This window comes from Homalodisca vitripennis, chromosome 1, assembly GCF_021130785.1.
Source record: "Homalodisca vitripennis isolate AUS2020 chromosome 1, UT_GWSS_2.1, whole genome shotgun sequence".
NCBI lineage: Eukaryota > Metazoa > Arthropoda > Insecta > Hemiptera > Cicadellidae > Homalodisca > Homalodisca vitripennis.
In genome coordinates this window covers 27,307,787-27,327,240 of record NC_060207.1, presented here as the reverse complement: position 1 = coordinate 27,327,240, position 19,454 = coordinate 27,307,787, and the positions used below count along the sequence as shown (strand labels likewise).

The 19,454-nt window shown below is 32.3% G+C and overlaps 1 protein-coding gene across 2 annotated transcripts; it reads right to left on the bottom strand.

Moving 5' to 3' along the window:
- Window positions 1-909: 909 nt before the first annotated feature.
- LOC124354465 (trypsin delta-like) lies at window positions 910-18,470 on the bottom strand. Of its 2 annotated transcripts, XM_046804976.1 has the most exons (6): window positions 18,333-18,470; window positions 8,358-8,476; window positions 5,393-5,481; window positions 3,401-3,635; window positions 3,135-3,302; window positions 910-1,140 (listed from the first exon to the last, which is right to left on the bottom strand). In XM_046804976.1, exons 1-6 carry the CDS (start codon window positions 18,403-18,405, stop codon window positions 964-966), a joined length of 861 nt encoding a protein of 286 aa, XP_046660932.1. In that variant the 5' UTR covers window positions 18,406-18,470; the 3' UTR covers window positions 910-963. The 2 variants fall into 2 exon arrangements, with proteins under 2 accessions (XP_046660932.1, XP_046661005.1); XM_046805049.1 differs by lacking the exon at window positions 18,333-18,470 and having other exon boundaries at window positions 5,403-5,481.
- Window positions 18,471-19,454: the final 984 nt, after the last annotated feature.

Here is a 19,454-nt window from a genome sequence, read left to right as displayed (position 1 = left end):
ACCGCCTACAAAATTTTGGATTTATCTCCAAAAATAAAGGAATTTTTAAATAGACATCTTAGAATTATTTTTAAAGCCAACTATATTTCAAAATTTATTTAGTTTTTTTTAGTTCATCCTAATTATAATTTAAAAATAACTACAACAATCAAAATTTTTAATCATATATGCCATCCATGCAATAAATAAACCACGCCGTTGCATATTCTACATGTACAATCCAAAAACTGTTACAAAAGCTGTACTACCAAGAAATATTATTCTATTTCACAGCATATAACTTGTATCTGCGATAGAGTAGTTAATAATTTATGTTGTCAATGGAGAAACATAATTTTCAATAGGGCCTTCTTCATCGCTTATGAGTTTTTTTATTTCTGTTCATGTATAGTTTCCCAATCAGTTAAGTTCATTGGTTTTACATCTTTTATTAATTACAAATTTAATGAATAGGAAGAGTGGTTTTGATAGGTAGCCTATTTGGTCTTCCGTCAAATTTTAGTATAGTTATTTAAACACATGTGTGACAGAAACTGCCACAAACAAAATAAATTAAGTTTTAAATATAGAGAGCTTTTTGGTGTAGTGGCAGTAACATGCTTGCCCATCCGAGTTTAAGTACCGGCGGAACAAGTACTTTTTATTACTCGATCTTGTTTGATATTATGTACTTCATTTATATCACATGCGTTCATATGTCTTAGATTGAGTTGTTATTTAAATTATGCCCAAAAGGTATCGTACAAGTATAACGTAGTTTCCAGAATCGAAATTAAATAATATTTGTAAGAATGACAGGCATCAGGATATTAGCGCAGTGTTTGGGGCTCAGGCCAGAACTATCTGATGTGGTATCACCATGTATTCATGAAGATATCCATAAAACATATAAAAAATAAATAGAACATATGATGTAGTCAGTTATTTATGAAGTATTACAAACATTTACACAAAAACATTCGTTCACATGTCGGAGATTGGTTCCACATCGAGTTTCCCAACCACATTTTGTATCCATTTGGAAACAGGAGCGATGGTAACCACCATAACCGGAACGTCGGAGAAGGAGCATGTTCCTGAGCCAGCAGCGAGCATGCCATGGAACTCGTAATCCTTCACTACAGAGTCGCCCCACTCTCCCTAGACATCAAACAACATTTAATGTCACATGTATAAGTAGAAGTTTAACGAATTTATTGTGGTAAATAGGAGTAATTATATGACGTATTTTATTGAATATAGTGTTGGCATTACTTAATTTAATTGTGAGAGCATTATCCCGCTGTCTAAGGAAGAGTAAAAAATTATTCAAACCGATTAGGATGTCGATTGCCTCATTTATATTTATATTTTCCATTATTGTTATGGAAAAGACATTATGACATACCTACGTGTATGTACGATGATGATTAAGGTATGATTATTTTTGGTTTTGGACAATCTGATAATTCGAAGGAAATTCTTCCATTGCCAGTGCTATAGTAATGTTAAAGCTTCAAAAATGTTGTACAGGACATTTTTTTTTTTTTTATATTCATCAATAGTATTTTATAAAAGATGTCCTACATTCATCAGAATGATCGCCATTTACAAGAAAGTCATCAACATGCAATTGCGTTACAGTATACAGTATATCAATATTTGAGATTAATTATTATTGTAAGCAACAAAAAACAGCTTTATAGAACTGTGAGCCGACCATCACGAATCTTTCTAAAAGTTATATCATAATTTTGCCTTTTTTACCTTTTTGTACCAATTACTGAAAAAATGTATTAACCATTTTAAAGTCGGCTCACAGGTCTACGTTTTGAAAATAAAAATTTGTTGTAAATAAACTACACCATATGTTTGTACCAATGTTGTACCATTTTGAGCCTCCAATTTTTATTTTTGTACTAGTCAATAATAACGGCTCAGGAAAATATGTTTTGCTTACAATGACGGAAGAGATCTAGACATACCGTTGCCCATGCACTGCTGGGTTGCAGCTGATTAGATGCAGGCGCGTGATAGACTTACCGCACTGTCAAATTGTTAGCCGTGGCGAACCTTTATGTTTATTATTACTGATGATATTTTTGTGCAGATTAAGATTATTATTTTAATTTTGGTGCACGTGAATAATACTCTACCTTATCGCGTTGTGTAATATAAGGAAGTTTTTAATTAGACCATTATATTTTGGAAATTGGCTACGATTTGTTTTGAATATTTTACAGAAGACTGCTTTGTATTTTCTTAAACAATTTCTTACCCCAAAATCTTACAAAAACCGCACTCCTACAGTCCGGACTCGTAGAAATTCGAATAAATTATTAATAATTATAAATAAATTATTATAAATAAATAAATTATTCAGGTAATCTTTAAGAATTTAGAAATTTCACCATTTCTCTTAAGTAAAAAAAGTATTATCTTGGTATAAAACTTGTTTTTTTTACTTTATATTGAAATTGTTTCCATGTGATTGTAGGTAAGAGAGCTTTTTGTACGTTTACAAGATCAAGAAGGCTCTCTGAGTAAGTATAAATTAATGGATCATATATCATCCTCATATATATATATATATATATATATATATATATATATATATATATATATATATATATACCAATTGAGGTATCTTTTTAATTAAGATACGTGAAATGCCGTGCTTATGATTTACAATATTAATAGTTTTAAAGTTTGGGCAGATGTAACTTTGAGAGGATTTGTTACTGGTAAGAGACAAGTCAATAATAAGCATCACCTCTTTGAAATACATTCCAGAAGTTAGTTTGTCACATATTAAGAAAGATCCACTAATATAGGTGGTATAAAATGTTTGTTAATATTTAAATTTTTTGGTCCTTCACAGTTCCTTTGTGTGGTTACTTCATTACGGCAGTTTCGTCATAATCGTACATCTTCAGGGGGTATCAAAATATAAATTATGAGAAAAAACGAACACACTTAACACAAACACGTAGAGAATTTTGAAACAAATAGTAAACGACTCATAAACAGTTTTGAATAATTATCACAAAAAAACATTTACACCTAGGTATTCGATAACAGAATGTACGTGTTGGTTCCGCTGCAACAGAGCAACAAAATATATTAAGAAAAATTATATTATTTTATACACTTACGTTACAAAAGGAAGTTTTACTCTTGTCTAACACGCAAGCCATTCGATTGGTCCATTCAGGGATACCATACGCCTCCCATCCAGCTCTGCAATTCTTCCTGGATATCCACTTCAGACTGCCCTCCATCAATGGCAGCTCGTAATCCAGACTGCTCACATCGCCGATAGCCTGTGACCATTGTGACAATTGTGAGTAACATTAGAAATATTAGTAGCAATAAGGTAATCACATAGTAACCAATTAAAGGAGACGTCATAAAAGCTTACACTATAAGCCCATCCGGCAACACTCAGTATCGTGTTGACCGCGGGTGGCAACTTCGGCAGATTAAGAGGGTTCACTCTCTCTGACCATTGGAAGGTTCCGTTGATCCGAACACAAGCGTAGTTGTAGTCGTACGTGTAGCTGACGTAGTTGGGGTGAAGTGTGACACTGTCCACTTGGAACACAAAGCCCCCCGACATGCTGCTGCTGCTCCCGGCCCTAATATACATTCCAACTCTGAAAAAGCATTTAAGACATAAATTTAAACAAACAACTTGGAACTATAATTGATCTAGTATTATCTAGTTTGTCTTGACGAAAGTTCTAGATTAATTAACCTGAAATGAAATTAATGCTTGTTCCCTCAGAAGTTAAAAGAAATAACCGGTTTTCGTTTAGTTTAGTTTTTTATATTTAAAAACATAGTTACAATCCACAGAAAAGTAGGCATCAGTATTTTTGAAAATTCAAAGTCTAGTAATTGGGGATATTTCAAAACCAAACCCATAGAGAAACGACGAGTATACGGGTATTAATTTTAAAAGTATTTTATACGAAACCTGTGTAATTGAAACAAGCATGATTAATAATAATATTATGAACGCGAAAGTGGCTTTGTTTGTTAGTTGTGCTTTCACGTGTGATTACTAAACAGATAATACTGAAAATTTTACATGGATGTTATTAGGACCCTCAGATATGTATGTAGCCATATCACTATTAATAAAATACCTTCGGACTACGCCCCACAGGGCTAAAGTAGGGATAATCCCATCTTGGTATCTAAATTTGTGAAATATTAATTGAAAGGGTCTGTTAAATGTAATCAACTATTTTGTGTAAACATTGTTTTTCGACAGCACAGACGTTCGTTAAATTAATTTAACCTTTTGAGCACTTCTGACAGGTATAACCGTCAAACTACGTAGAGTTTACTAGAGTGAGCAAAATTAGCATTATTCTTGAATCATTAATTTCGAATCCAATCACACTACTAAAGTGTATATAGTGCAAAAGTGCTACTGAAATAGTGGAGGTTATTTAATAAAATCCATGGAGAGTTGCATAGAAATTACAGGTGAAGCCGTATGGGTTTTGGCCTAGTATTTTCATATTTCATAAAGACAACCTCTTAGAATAATTAAAACATTAATTCACTGAATTGGCCCAGCCGTGGGTGGGATCCCATGAAAGATATCGTAAAGATGGACAGACTAACCTTTGACCTTTTGATCCCAAAAGAAATACAGTTATTTCTTAAACAAAGATTATATTAAATTAAAAGTGGGGTATAAATTTCTCAGTTCCAAACGTGTCAATCCCAAGTTCCTCTAGTAGGGTCTCCTTACCCCCTGTATCTTCAACAGGATCCAAGAGTTTCTGCGGAATGCTGATGTCAAAATTTCGTCACCTGGCTGTGAGGTGGTATGTAAGGGTACAGGGTCATGCAGGGTGTCATGTATCATCTGCTAAATAGGGTTCTTCTTCAAACCTCAAGCCTCTCAAAATCCAAAATAATGTTTTTAATACTCTCTTCTGGCTGATTACATAGTCTACAACTGGGACTTTCTGTAGTGACATAGTCTACACCTAGGATCTTAAGTAGTGACATTCGCTACACCTTGGATCTTCAGTAGTAACATAATCTACACCTAGGATCTTCAGTAATGATACAGTCTACTCCTAGGACTTTTCATTAGTGAAATTGGATAAACCTAGGATCTTAAGTAGTGACATTTTCTACACCTAGGATCTTCAGTAGCGACATTGGCTACTCCTAGTCGTGAGTCCTAAGGTGACAATATCCATTGTTAAGGGAAATGATATGTGTTATAAGACCTTTGTTCTGGTTCATAAGCCAGTTTATAAACATAATTTTAGTGCCTCTAATGAGCCTCTTGCCATGGGACAATCTATTACTTTAACAATCTACACCTCAGGTTGAAGTACAGACAAAGGCAATATTTAAACTAGTAGTAAGCGGAAATCTTTACTCAGGCTCACAATCTGCTAGGGTGACAAGCCATCTCGCACTGACGATAGTTCCGACGCAAATAAATGAGTCGTCGCTATGGATGGACACCTGCAACATTTTCAGTTTTTTTCAGACAATTTTATGTTTGTTCACAATCTTGGGGTCATCAAAACAATTAATAAACGAATACATAAATTTCACCTGGAAATGTTAGTTGTATTACATAGAATAAAAACAGCTCCTGCTTTAATTTATTTTAAATTGACTATGGTTAATTTTGAAGGATAATATGAAATTTGCCACATTTTGTTGTAAACCATAACATTCCAATGACTCGTATCTACCATTTTATTTTGTGTTTTAACTATATAAATAATAAATATGTTTAGAAGTAGGAAATTAATGAAAATTACACCAGTTGTGAGATACGCCTTCGTCAAGATAAAATATAAATTATAATTTTACTCTACCTCAACAACAAATTCCAAATGTTGTAGTTGTCCAATACATATATGTCGGAATAAAGTTTCCTTCATCAGGTGATAAATCTCCACACCGCTAAACATTAAAAGTAAAGCACATTTGTCAAAATTAATAGGGCTAAAACGACGGTGTAATCCTTACACCGCATGTACAAGATCAAGAGTGTGAGAATGTTATCCACGTTTTAAAGGTGCGCTATTCGACTATGGGGGATTGTGCTGCAAGGGTTACACTATGTTTCATCCGAAATATCATGTCTATGTTGTCTGTAGGTCAGAAACTATGTATCATACATATCTATGTTTCCTATGTATCATCCGACATATCATATCTATGTTGTCTGTAGGTCAGAAACTATGTCACATCCGACACATCATATCTATGTTGTATTTAGTTCAGACACTATGTATCATCCGACATATCATATCTATGTTGTATGTAGGTCAGAAACTATGTATCATCCGACATATCATATCTATGTTGTATGTAGTTCAGACACTATGTATCATCCGACATATCATATCTATGTTGTTTGTAGGTCAGAAACTATGTGTCATCCGACATATCATATCTATGTTGTATGTAGTTCAGACACTATGTATCATCCGACATATCATATCTATGTTGTATGTAGGTTCAGAAACTATGTCACATCCGACATATCATATCTATGTTGTATGTAGTTCAGACACTATGTATCATCCGACATATCATATCTATGTTGTATGTAGTCAGACACTATGTCACATCCGACATATCATATCTATGTTGTATGTAGTTCAGACACTATGTATCATCCGACATATCATATCTATGTTGTATGTAGGTTCAGAAACTATGTCACATCCGACATATCATATCTATGTTGTATGTAGTTCAGACACTATGTCTCATCCGACATATCATATCTATGTTGTCTGTAGGTCAGAAACTATGTATCATCCGACATATCATATCTATGTTGTATTTAGTTTAGACACTATGTATCATCCGACATATCATATCTATGTTGTATGTAGGTCTGAAACTATGTATCATCCGACATATCATATCTATGTTGTTTGTAGGTCAGACACTATGTGTCATCCGACATATCATATCTATGTTGTATGTAGGTTCAGAAACTATGTATCATCCGACATATCATATCTATGTTGTATGTGTGTAATGTACTAATGTTGTATGAGAAACTATGTCACATCCGACATATCATATCTATGTTGTATGTAGTTCAGACACTATGTCTCATCCGACATATCATATCTATGTTGTATGTAGGTTCAGAAACTATGTCTCATCCGACATATCATATCTATGTTGTATGTAGTTCAGACACTATGTCTCATCCGACATATCATATCTATGTTGTATGTAGGTCAGAAACTATGTCTCATCCGACATATCATATCTATGTTGTATGTAGTTCAGACACTATGTCTCATCCGACATATCATATCTATGTTGTATGTAGTTCAGAAACTATGTATCATCCGACATATCATATCTATGTTGTATGTTCTGAAACTATGTCATCCGACATATCATATCTATGTTGTATGTAGTTCAGACACTATGTCTCATCCGACATATCATATCTATGTTGTATGTAGTTCAGACACTATGTCCTCATCCGACATATCATATCTATGTTGTATGTAGTTCAGACACTATGTCTCATCCGACATATCATATCTATGTTGTATGTAGTTCAGACACTATGTCTCATCCGACATATCATATCTATGTTGTATGTAGTTCAGACACTATGTCTCATCCGACATATCATATCTATGTTGTATGTAGTTCAGAAACTATGTCTCATCCGACATATCATATCTATGTTGTATGTAGTTCAGACACTATGTCTCATCCGACATATCATATCTATGTTGTATGTAGTTCAGACACTATGCCTTCATCCGACATATCATATCTATGTTGTATGTAGTTCAGACACTATGTCTCATCCGACATATCATATCTATGTTGTATGTAGTTCAGACACTATGTCTCATCCGACATATCATATCTATGTTGTATGTAGTTCAGACACTATGTCTCATCCGACATATCTATGTCGTGTGTAGTTCAGACACTATGTCTCATCCGACATATCATATCTATGTTGTATGTAGGTAAGAAACTATGTCACATCCTACATATGATGTTCCATTGTGGGTGCAAAATATATACTTTCACTGGGACTCTCAGGGATGGAGGTCTCACAGGACTTTTCGAGTCTTTGACTTAATTTGGAGTCTTCACATTATAAATATGAACTCAAGCTTTCTACTACAAGTTCTAGACGCCTGAAATGTTTATTGTTCCTGACTAAAAAGAAGAGTTTCTGTAGCCTGTAAGTTTCATTGCTAACAGGATGAATGTTAGTTACTCCTAGTTAAAAAAAATCATTGCTATTATTCTCTTTCAGAGACGCCGAATAAACAAAGATATTTCATCCCATCAAATTAAACAAAATGTAATTATGCTCTCATACATACCAAATAAGAATGCTGTATAATAGAAGTCGGGTAGCCATAGTAGATTCCCTTATGCTTGAGGCCCAACTCCGGTCGCTGTCCATGAGTCATTTTGTAGCTATTGAAACAGCCTACTGCATCTGTAATTGCAAAGGTTGTAGTGTAAAGTAAATTGAATTGTATAAAGTTTACACCATTTTTACATCATTAATATTAACAAATTATTAACCATGTTTCGTACAAACTAGGGTTTTAGATGGTTATTTTATTTTTGGAGATTGATTTATGATATTATTTACTGAGTTTTATGAAATTAATATAATTAACCTATTTATTAATAATTTTTCCTATATAGATTTACACAATAAAAATAACAGTAGCATTTGAAATTAATATAACTTATACCAAATATTAAACCTACACAAAATGTTATTATTTAATAAAAAACAATAAGCAGATATCTAATACTTCTAATTACATTTGGCCCACACAACCATAGTAAGATAAGTTTTGATTTGTAAATTGTATAAAAAGACACGTTCAACATAAATAAATTTCTAATGTATTGTTTGAACTTCAAACAGGCATTTTTAATTAGTATGAATACTATTTAATTGTTATTAGAACACAAAAATTGATACATGTTATATATTAATCCCCATTCATAGATAACTTAAAATACTATTGATTTATGGTATATTTAAAAAAATATGTTATCAATGCCTATCATATTTCCGTATTAACTTAACAGGATGGAAGGCTACATAGATGATGATTACGATGGCACTGACTTTTTATTGATAGAAGACCGGTATGAACTGATTATAATTGAGACATAATAAATTAACTAACTGCACTATATCTAGCCAGTTATTGAACAGTTTGTTGTCGCTTTACTGCGCAGAATAGTATAGTGAGTCTCACTCATAGAGCCGCAGTGAAGGTCAAACTGTATGTAAGAGAGTCCTATAAATAAATCAAGTTAAGTATTAAAGAACTATTACATAAAATAAAATAAAAATATACAGATTACCAATTTAGTAAAATCAGTGATTATAAAACGAGTTTTAATTAACAACATAATTTGATTAACAATATTATTTCGAAGGAATGTTTTCTGAAATATTTATAAGCTCTTATCTAATGCAGGAAATTGGTGGACAGATCAAGTGACTTCCAATGGAAATCATTATGGTGATATCCATTTACATCGTCACAAGATCATCAAATAATCCACCTAAGAAAGATGGGATAGGCCACATGAGAGGGATGGGATAGAACACCTAAGAGGGATGGGATAGGCCACCTAAGAGTGATGAGATTGGCCACTTAAGAATGATGGAATAGGCTACCTAAGAGGAATGGGATAGGCTTTCAAACAGTTTCATTCCTCAACATCATTGTTTCCATCCCAATGTTGTGAATTAAGTCAGCGTTTTGTGTTATATAATCTTTTTAAATTAAGTAAAAATATCTGCAGCATCGAAAAAGGAACAGAAAGGGCAAAGGAATGGAAGAAGTAAATGTAATTGGCGCTGATACCCGCATTGCTGATTTAAGCAAAATTTAGCCTGCTTGTTAATGTCAACTACGCTCTGCTCAGCTGGCGAAGTTTTGGTGGCCATTTTGTTCTATGTAGAGACATTGTAATTATTGACCAAGACGAAGAGACGATGTTGTCTCAGGCACTGAACTTCAGAGACAGAGAAATTCATAACGACTAAATGAAACGATCTAGTTTTGAACTTCTACGTGGCCGACTTTTTTAATATCTTCAGTCGAACATGACTCAAAATTCTAGGAGTCAAGCATGTGACCGCTTCTTATTACAGAGGCTACACTAAGAGGCAGGCGAACTGGAGTTAAAATAAATATTCACATTTTATCTACGATGTTTAAAAACATCTAAAAAATATTCACAATTGTTATTTACATGTACCTAGGGCATATAGAGTAAACCGGATAATCTTATTCAGCAATGCTAAAAAATACAGAACATAACTCGTAGTATCAATATTTTTAATTATTTGAGGGATCTTTCATGAATACTATCCTTGCCTTGTAATATTGTCTGTAAATTATTGGGTAATGATCTGATACAACAGTTGGCTTAACGAAGGTAGACACTATCCTGGCATGGTGAATTTCAGTGTCAATTTTGTCGATAAAAGTGCCTCTAAAATTAAATTACCCTGTGAACATCTAACTAAAGTCATCAATAGATTAAAAAATCTAGATCTATGAACATTATCTACCAAATAATCTGTTATTATAATGTCATACATATTATAATTTATACCTTTACTATAAACGTCTTAGAAGTGAACATATCAGCTGTTAATCACCCACGCGTGTTACAATCACGTCAACTTCCATTGAAAATGTTATATTAAATATTAAAGCAATTAATGAATTTATTTATATAAATAAAACAACTTGATCTGATCATAATAATAAATTTTCGTTGACAATTGGTGTAGAACATTTGGTATATAAAGATAATAATTTGACGAAAACTACATAAAAATATATACTAAAATTAAACTATGCCTTTCAGCAATACTATTGGGGTTTCTAGGAAGTTCTGGAAATATCAAAGTAATGTACAATGGTTCCAGGATTCGTTTATTACAACACGTTAATAAATGCTGCCCCTACCAAACTTATCCGGTTAGAAACATTGTTAAAGGAATTAATGGATTGATTATTAAAGACTTGATTTATATTATTAAGGAAAACCTTGATGTAAAATGTACCAAAGAGTTAAACAGTCCTATGATCAACGTTTAAAACGCTTGCTTTTACAAACAGATATGCCGTAAAGTGATTACAGCGGTAAAACAACAAGCAGTAAACAAAACATTTTGTTTTAGAGACAATCTCTCAATAAAGCTTGGAATATTATATTATTATCATAATAAATAATGAGAAAAGGGTTTTTAATATTTTATATATTTAACTTACATTTGATGAGACTGAACATAATGAGCCAAGCTTTTGTTAATATCGTAGAAAAATTGGTCCAATTATAATGTAAAATATGACAAGTACAGTTTCATGAATGTACGATAGCACTTTCAAAGCAAATTGTACTATTTAAAAACAACAAAAGTCTGGATATTTCCCATTTAAAAATAAACATATAGATAAGGAAAATTTGATCCATAAGTTCAATGAACTAATTGTGAAAGACAAGACCAATTATAGAAAGAGAATCAAAATTCTGGAAAAAACAATAGCAAATAATGTATGAGATTTAAGAGTAAATGGAATCCCCTTACAACCTCTACAAGTCAAAATAAAAAGTACGAATAGGAAAAAAGCATCATCTGTAACTGAAAACATGTTGAAATTACTAAAGAATCACTTAAGAGACAAACTGAAGAAGTAAAATCTTTAAATGCAGCATTAATGATGTAAATTTTCTACATTATTCTATGAAAACTCACAAGCTAACTCCAAAAATGATTTAGAACTGAAAACAATTTTGGACTTAAATTCATGTGCACAATATTTCTTGAATATTTCTTTAAAATATAATATACCAAAATCTAATTTCTAGTCACCTTTATAGTTGCCATGTTCTTGTTCAGGACAGAAACACAAATTTGTTTGACACACTATGTTTGATTTAACCTCAATTTAGGAAGGAAATTCTAAAACATTTTTACGAATGTATTGGAAAAAATTAAATTAAAATTTATTGATAAAAAATTAAATTTTAAAAAACACATGAACAATGCCTTCTCAAATGTTTCTTCTGGGTTATATACATTGAGAATTCTAAGTAAATATTGCACAACTGTGTTAAAATTGTCCCATTACGGTCTTTTATATCCTCAGTCGTACGGTGTTGTTATTTGGGGATGTTCATGAGTAATGTAAATAGGGATGTAATTTAAATGAGTTTCAGAGACCATTTGTCTTAAAAATAGTCATACGAAATATTTAATGAACTATTTTGAGAGTTACGTAGGTCTGCGTTTCAAGAATTATAGCTTCTGAGCTTGCTTTGTTGATAGGCTGTAGAAAATATTGCATTCATATTATAAATGTAAATCATTTGAAGATGTCATTGCAACAAAATGATTGCATCACAAGCAAAAGTCATATTACACAACAATCTCTCAGGATATATTAGATTATAAACCATTGACAAACAATTCAAAAGAAAACTGAAACCATTCGTTTCCTAAAGTACGAGGCATGTTCGAAAAGTAACGAACATTTGCACCAAGAAGTAGTTATTCGTTTATATTAAAATTTAATAGACAAAAATTATTTGGATAGGGAATTATTCTCAATGATTTAGTAAAACGGTGAGTTCCAAAGAATTTTTGACATGGTAGATAAAAGATCACTGGTCGTATTTGGGTCTTATTTAAACAATTTATTTTGTATTTCACTTCTCAAAACCCCGCCTGGTAATTTTTATTTATTGTATTTGAAATTCACAACTTGTAAGTGATTTGCTTTGCAGAATAATGACTATGCACAACTATTTTTTACATTTAATTTGCGGCAAGTTTAAAATAAAGTTTTGAAACTTTCCGCACTCTAAAAACATTCTACACTTTCAAAAGCCCTTAGTTATTATATTTTTGACTATTGTACAACAAATGTGATAACCCGCTCGTAAACTGTCTCAGTTGGTTTGAAAATAAGATTATATTTTTTTTGTGTTATATGCCTCGAGAACAGATTGATTTAAAATTCGTGGCAATAAAATCTATAGTTATTTGTACCACTTTAGGAAAACGCACGTTTTGTATACAGGAAACGAGCGAGTAAAACCTCTGCAGACAGTGTAATTTAAGGGAATGTAATGTGGTTGAAGTTGAAAGTCTCGGACCTCACATAAATCTGTTCAGTTGTTAAATAGCTCCCTCAACGATGGTCTGGAGCTCTAAACTGTTCCTTTCTTTTTTTCTACTTACAACTTATTTTTACAATCTGTTGTACACTAATGTTGAGTGTCTTAATGTTGTTATATTTATCCTTATTATTAAACTGTATAGTAGAAAGGTATGTTAGTTTACGTTAAAGTTTGTTTTGTTTATAGTATGTGAAACGATTGTTGATAAGTTAAAACTTAAAATAAAACACAAGACTTTAAGCGAGCGTTGAAATAAATAAAATGCTTACCTAAACATGACGGGTTGTACTGAAAGAAGATTGCAATAAGTGATTGCTTATAGTGAGTAGTTAGTTATACAATTGAATCGAGAATATCAAATAAATATCCTCTTTAAATAAAAAGAGTATTTGGTCAAAGTGCAGTAATTCTTGAACTACACACAATTAAGTATGTTAAGAAAAACTTTTACTTGTCTCATTTAACGTTGTGATTAATGCTAGTCCGTAGTGTTTTGTCTTGCTATTGCTACTAACCTCTATAAATTGTTAATGTGAAATTAAACTAATTAAAGCAACAACTTTTCCACCATTTTGTAAAGATTTTGAAGTGCGGTTTGCGGCATACTTCTTAGCTTGACTAGCCCTTAAAGTGATGCATATCAAACCATGCTTAAATTTTTCTATGACTCCTCGTAGACCTTTCCCATAGAATAATAGGACACTGAATATATATTATAACAAGTGTTTATGTACAGTAATCATGGTGTGTGAAGTTTTGTAGCTTCATCTGATACAGTTACAATAAAACAAAGCCATTATTGAAATTGCACATAAGATCAGTATTGAAACTTTTGAACCCAAAAATTTTCCATACTACAAATCTGCAAATCTACGTCTAGTCTATAGCGAACGTGTTCCAGCTGTACACTTTGACTGAGATTTAGAACTCCACTTATTAGATACAATATACCGTCTAACATATAAATATGGAGAAAGTTTGTGTTATATATTCGAGAATATATTTACAATAATTACAAAAGGAGTTGCTAAATTCAGTATAATCCCTTAACAACTTTGTTGGCACAATTCTGTTAGCTCTATTTATTACCACGTTAGGACCGTTAAATCACATTTTGAATGTGTTTACTAGAATCATACTGTGCAGGTCGTTAAGGAACGAACACGTAATTTCATTCTGTTTCTTGCAGCAGAGCAAAAGCCGTGCCACTTGTTGACCACAAGAACCGACCACTATCATTAATAATACTCGTGCCTGAACCATTGACCTGCCACTTCCGGGAACACTCCCAGCTGTGGCCTGTAATTAATCACTTCCTAGAGTATATTTTCATGAATTTTATTTATTCTATAAACTACTTGTTAAATATAAAACTGTTGACAGTCATAAAAGTTACATGTCATCAAATAAATGCGGTATTAAATCCTACTTAAGTATTCTAAACAGTTCATAAAAAATTGCAATTTTTGCATCATTATCGGCTGTAAAGTCTTCATAGTAACTAAAAAGAACGTATATTGTTTATTTGCAATTGTACTGATGTTAACAAGTCCCGATTGATTCAGAACTCAAAATTTGGAAAATCAAAATATTGGAACCCAGGCCTTTGCCAGCATGGCGTCTAAAATTGAACAATGTGCGACCGAGAAAGCTTTAGTTACTGTTATTGGAAAACATGTTTATTTACTTTTGATGGTTTGAAGACCTCAGGAGAAAAATATTTCATTTAGGTGTTTCTCCAGGAGGAGGACCATTTGAAACACATTTGTTTCCTAGCTAGATTAATATAATTTTCTTTCTTCAGTTCTCTTTGTGAATATTTTCAGGTACTAACAGGAAGGGCTAGGCATTATCAAGCTATACGATCAGCAAACTGCAATCAATTAGATAGTTGCTATTCAGCCAAATACTACTCACGACACAACAGAAAAGGCAGAGGGAACAGAATGTGTCTAGATGAATACCCACGTCCCATCTAATCAGACAGATATCAACAAATTTAGGTAACCGGCTTTCTTGAAGTCAACCACCGATTTTAAGCCTCACTGGTTTTTCTTTCTACCAACCAAAGAAACACCAAAGCAGCACTACAGTCCCGTTATCCTGTTACCAGGTACAGGAGTCCCCCCCCCGGAAGAGGAGCTGGAGGAACTAAAAGGAATTATTACCACTCTGGCAGCTCCAGCTCCTGACACTGTGTTGAACACAAAATTTTTATTATTTTTATATATATATATATATAATTTTCAATTTTAATGTACTAAATCATGCAAAGAAAATTGTGGTTGCCGAACAAGCGGGATGATCTATATTTTAACTTAGCTGATGTGAGAATGCGTGTATCAGTTATAGCATCTTATAGATCAAACCCGAATGTAGAATATGACAAAAATACAGATTTTGTTACCCGAAAATCTTTTTTTGTAATCTCTTTAGTGCCCTATTATAGTTTTAAACCAATAGAAATAGACAAATTAAAATACAAAGATGTTTACATTTTTTTACATTTAATCTTTAATAATTCTTCACATATAGATGGTACGAAAACAACGATCCATGTTTGGATACAATATTATTTTATTTTGTACAGAACAGATTTTACGCTAAACTTAATATTTTTTGAAATATTCGTGAAAAGCTGTAATATCTGCTGTACCCTACTGTACTTTTGAACTCCCCTCCCCTACTTCGATCACACCCTCTAACCGGAGGATTTTAAAATATTTTTTAGGACCCATTAAGGTACTAATGTAGCAGGTTTCAAAACTGGGCTATCTAAATTAGTCATTGAAAATGTGAGTAATGTATTAAATTCTAATAGTGTGAAATTCGCGAGGCTTTAATAATCATATTTAGCGAATGGACGATGAGTTTTCTGCATTTATCATGAATAATATTAGTTCTACCAAAAATATGCATATGACGTTTTTCGTATGTAATTTTATAATATTTTATGTAATACTGTGGTTTTGCACTAAATTTAGAATAAATATTTGTAGTTTTCGAAATATTTAGGGGAGAAACTGTAAAGCTCTAACTTTAAACCGTCTTCACCTTTTAGCTTCTAACTTCTCTTCTGTTTAAATTTTTCTCTAGTAAGAGTTTTCTCTTCTTTTGTAATATATCGATTTTCAAAATGAATCCTCATCTTTTTTACCCTTAGGTTTTAGCAGTTTCCAATCAACATTATAATAAAGTTATTCAGTCTTTTAAATAATTGAGAGAATGTTTTATGTTCGTGAAGCAGGTTTCAAATAGTTAACTCAAAATTCATATTGGGTGATGTCTCTCTATACGTTAAGAATACGAAATTGTTTCTTGAACAGGATGTAGTAGAGAAGAAGTCTGAAAGTACTATAAGTTATTATGTCTATTGTGTTACAAGTTGCCGATCTACATGGTACACCAGATAAGTGGCTGAGGATCTACATGGTACACCAGATAAGTGGCTGATGATCTACATGGTACACCAGATAAGTGGCTGAGGATCTAAATGGTACACCAGATAAGTGGCTGCAACAGTCCGCTCAACCGGGAGTAGTCAATATGCGCCGATGGCCACTTTTCAACCCGACCTTTTTGCTACCAACTATATTTTAATTTACATAGAGGCCCGTCTATTCTGTCTCACAAGCAAGTATTAAATAAATCGCAATAAATTTGTTTGTTTATAACTCTAGAGTTAACAGTATTAAGTTTCTTCCAATATTAAGACTGTTATAAGTGTATAACTCTATTAAATCCACAAATAATCCACCTAATTAATGACGTCGTGTAGTAAAATCACATTTCTATTTTAAATAAACGCACAAATTCCATTATTATTTATATTTAAGTTGCACTTCAACTGAAATAGTACTATGAGGATTTCAATTACCGTCTATATTGTTAACATAAGTATCTCATTTTCTATTTAATGTTAATTAATTTAGTTTGAAGACACTACTATGTACAGTCTCGACATTCCAGCCCTGAGCTATAATCGCGCGATAGTTTGTTTTTTATGATTCACTCCAGAGCTCGTCTAAAACTATACTGATCTGGGTCCCACCGCTTTAATTCATTTCAAATTTGCTTTGGTTTTCCTCAGGTAAACAAATGTAGTGGGAAATCGTATCTTATATACTAAGCAACTATGTAATATATTGATAATATACTGCAGGTATCGAATTAGTTATGTATTATGATATAAATTAATTAATTTTCGAATGGCAAAGTTGTCGTTTTAAAAGAAACAGTAATATTTTAGTAACTCTATTCAAATTGTGATTAGAGTAAATATAGGTTTAATTTGGATTTTGGTCGTATATTTAGGATTTTATTTCCGAGTTAGAGTAAATGTCTTGCTTGCTAAATATTAAAAGCAGGGCAAGCCTTTGATCAACTTAAATTACATGTTAAGGCATGTCGCTTAAAGCACACAGAATTGCTCCTTGGTTTAAACAGTTACAATAATCGGTGCACTTTCTATATCGGTTGGGTCAGCCATAAAGGACCTGAATTGAAACTGTGACCATCGGCGCACTTTCCTATATCGGTTGGGTCAACCATAAAGGACCTGCATTGAAACTGTGACCATCGGCGCACTTTGCTATATCGGTTGGGTCAGCCATAAAGGACCTGAATTGAAACTGTGACCATCGGCGCACTTTGCTATATCGATTGGGTCAGCCATCAAGGATCTGAATTGAAACTGTGACCATTGGCGCTCATGGTATACACCCTGTAAACCACTTTAGTACTATTTCGTTACTATTCAAAGAAATTGTTTCTGCTTAGACTCTTTAATTGTTGATTGTGACATTAATTTATAATATATAGGAATTAAATAAATGTATACTATCAAACATGAACAAGGAAAGGTTGCAAGAAAATGTTTACAACTTATGGATTCTATGAAAATATTAATAATAGTGTATTTTAATATTCTTTTATGTTTATACTGTATTACGAGCCTGTTTGTTTTCTCTATGAAGTAAATGTTTTAATAAGAGACAAATAGCAGCTTCTTTGCGTAATAATTATACTAAATACTGTAATTACATAGTTTAACTAAAGTATCATATCTTTTATGGCCTAGTAAAGTATAACCTAGATAAAGCAACAATCAAAACACTTACGGAGAATAGTGAAGCAGCAAAGCATTAGTTTGCACATACCAAATTCTTTACGCGAAATTTTTGAATCGTCCATTCCATTCTCAAATTTAAATTTCAATTAGAGTTCAATAGACTCAATGTGCTTTTGAGGAGTTATAAAATTTGAAGTAAATTGTTGCTACGGAAACTAATAATTTAATTCAGTTTTCGGTTGTATTTAGCACGTAAAACATAAAAATTAGAACTGGTTCACATTTTCCATAGCAAATGATTACGCTGGGTTCCAGATTGTTGTTGAAGTCAAATGACCACTGTCTTATTCAGTAGTCCGGACTTTAAGAACCTATAGTGTTACGTTTGTGTAAACAAATATTTATTTTTACTATCACTGTTACACAGGTAACATTTTGTTAACTGAGAGTATATAACAAGATGCTACTTGGAAATGTATAGGACACCCTGGAATAGTGTGTTAACTGTCTTTAGTCATCATGGTCGCATTCTAAGGCAGATGTGAGATAAGGTCAGTCAAACACATGGAGTTGGATTCTAAATGCCTTAACCGTTGTATTAAAAATCCCGTACTAGGTTGAATAAATTAAAAATCCAATCGGGATAGGAATTCTTCGGGACAAGTCAACCTAACATAATTCTTGGACTTCGTTTGAGCCAAAAGTGTGAAGTTCTATTGTCAATTTTTATTTGTAGAACACTATTTGTATCTTACAAGTTCGTGGAATTTAGACAAGATTAAAACTCACTTCTTGTAGAATACATGTTGAATAAAGTTGGGAGGCCTTAGAACCAAGAGTTTTTTTTTCATTCCTTACAATAGTTTTATTCCCTATTGTTCTATAACAGTGGGATAGATTACACAAACAAATTGTTCAATTTTAGTATTAAACCAAAACGAACAATTTTGGTCCCAAATGTGCAAATAGTTACCGTTGGAGCATAAATTAATATATTTATATTTTTTCTGTTTTATTTAATATCAAGTTATTCCTCCAGTGAGTAGATTTTATTTTTGTGATATGATAATAGCTTGAGAATTAATACTATAATCTAAGACAATATATTTGGTACGGATTAAGTATTGCAATAAGAATTCAGTATACAACTTTGCAAAACTGTAACATATTT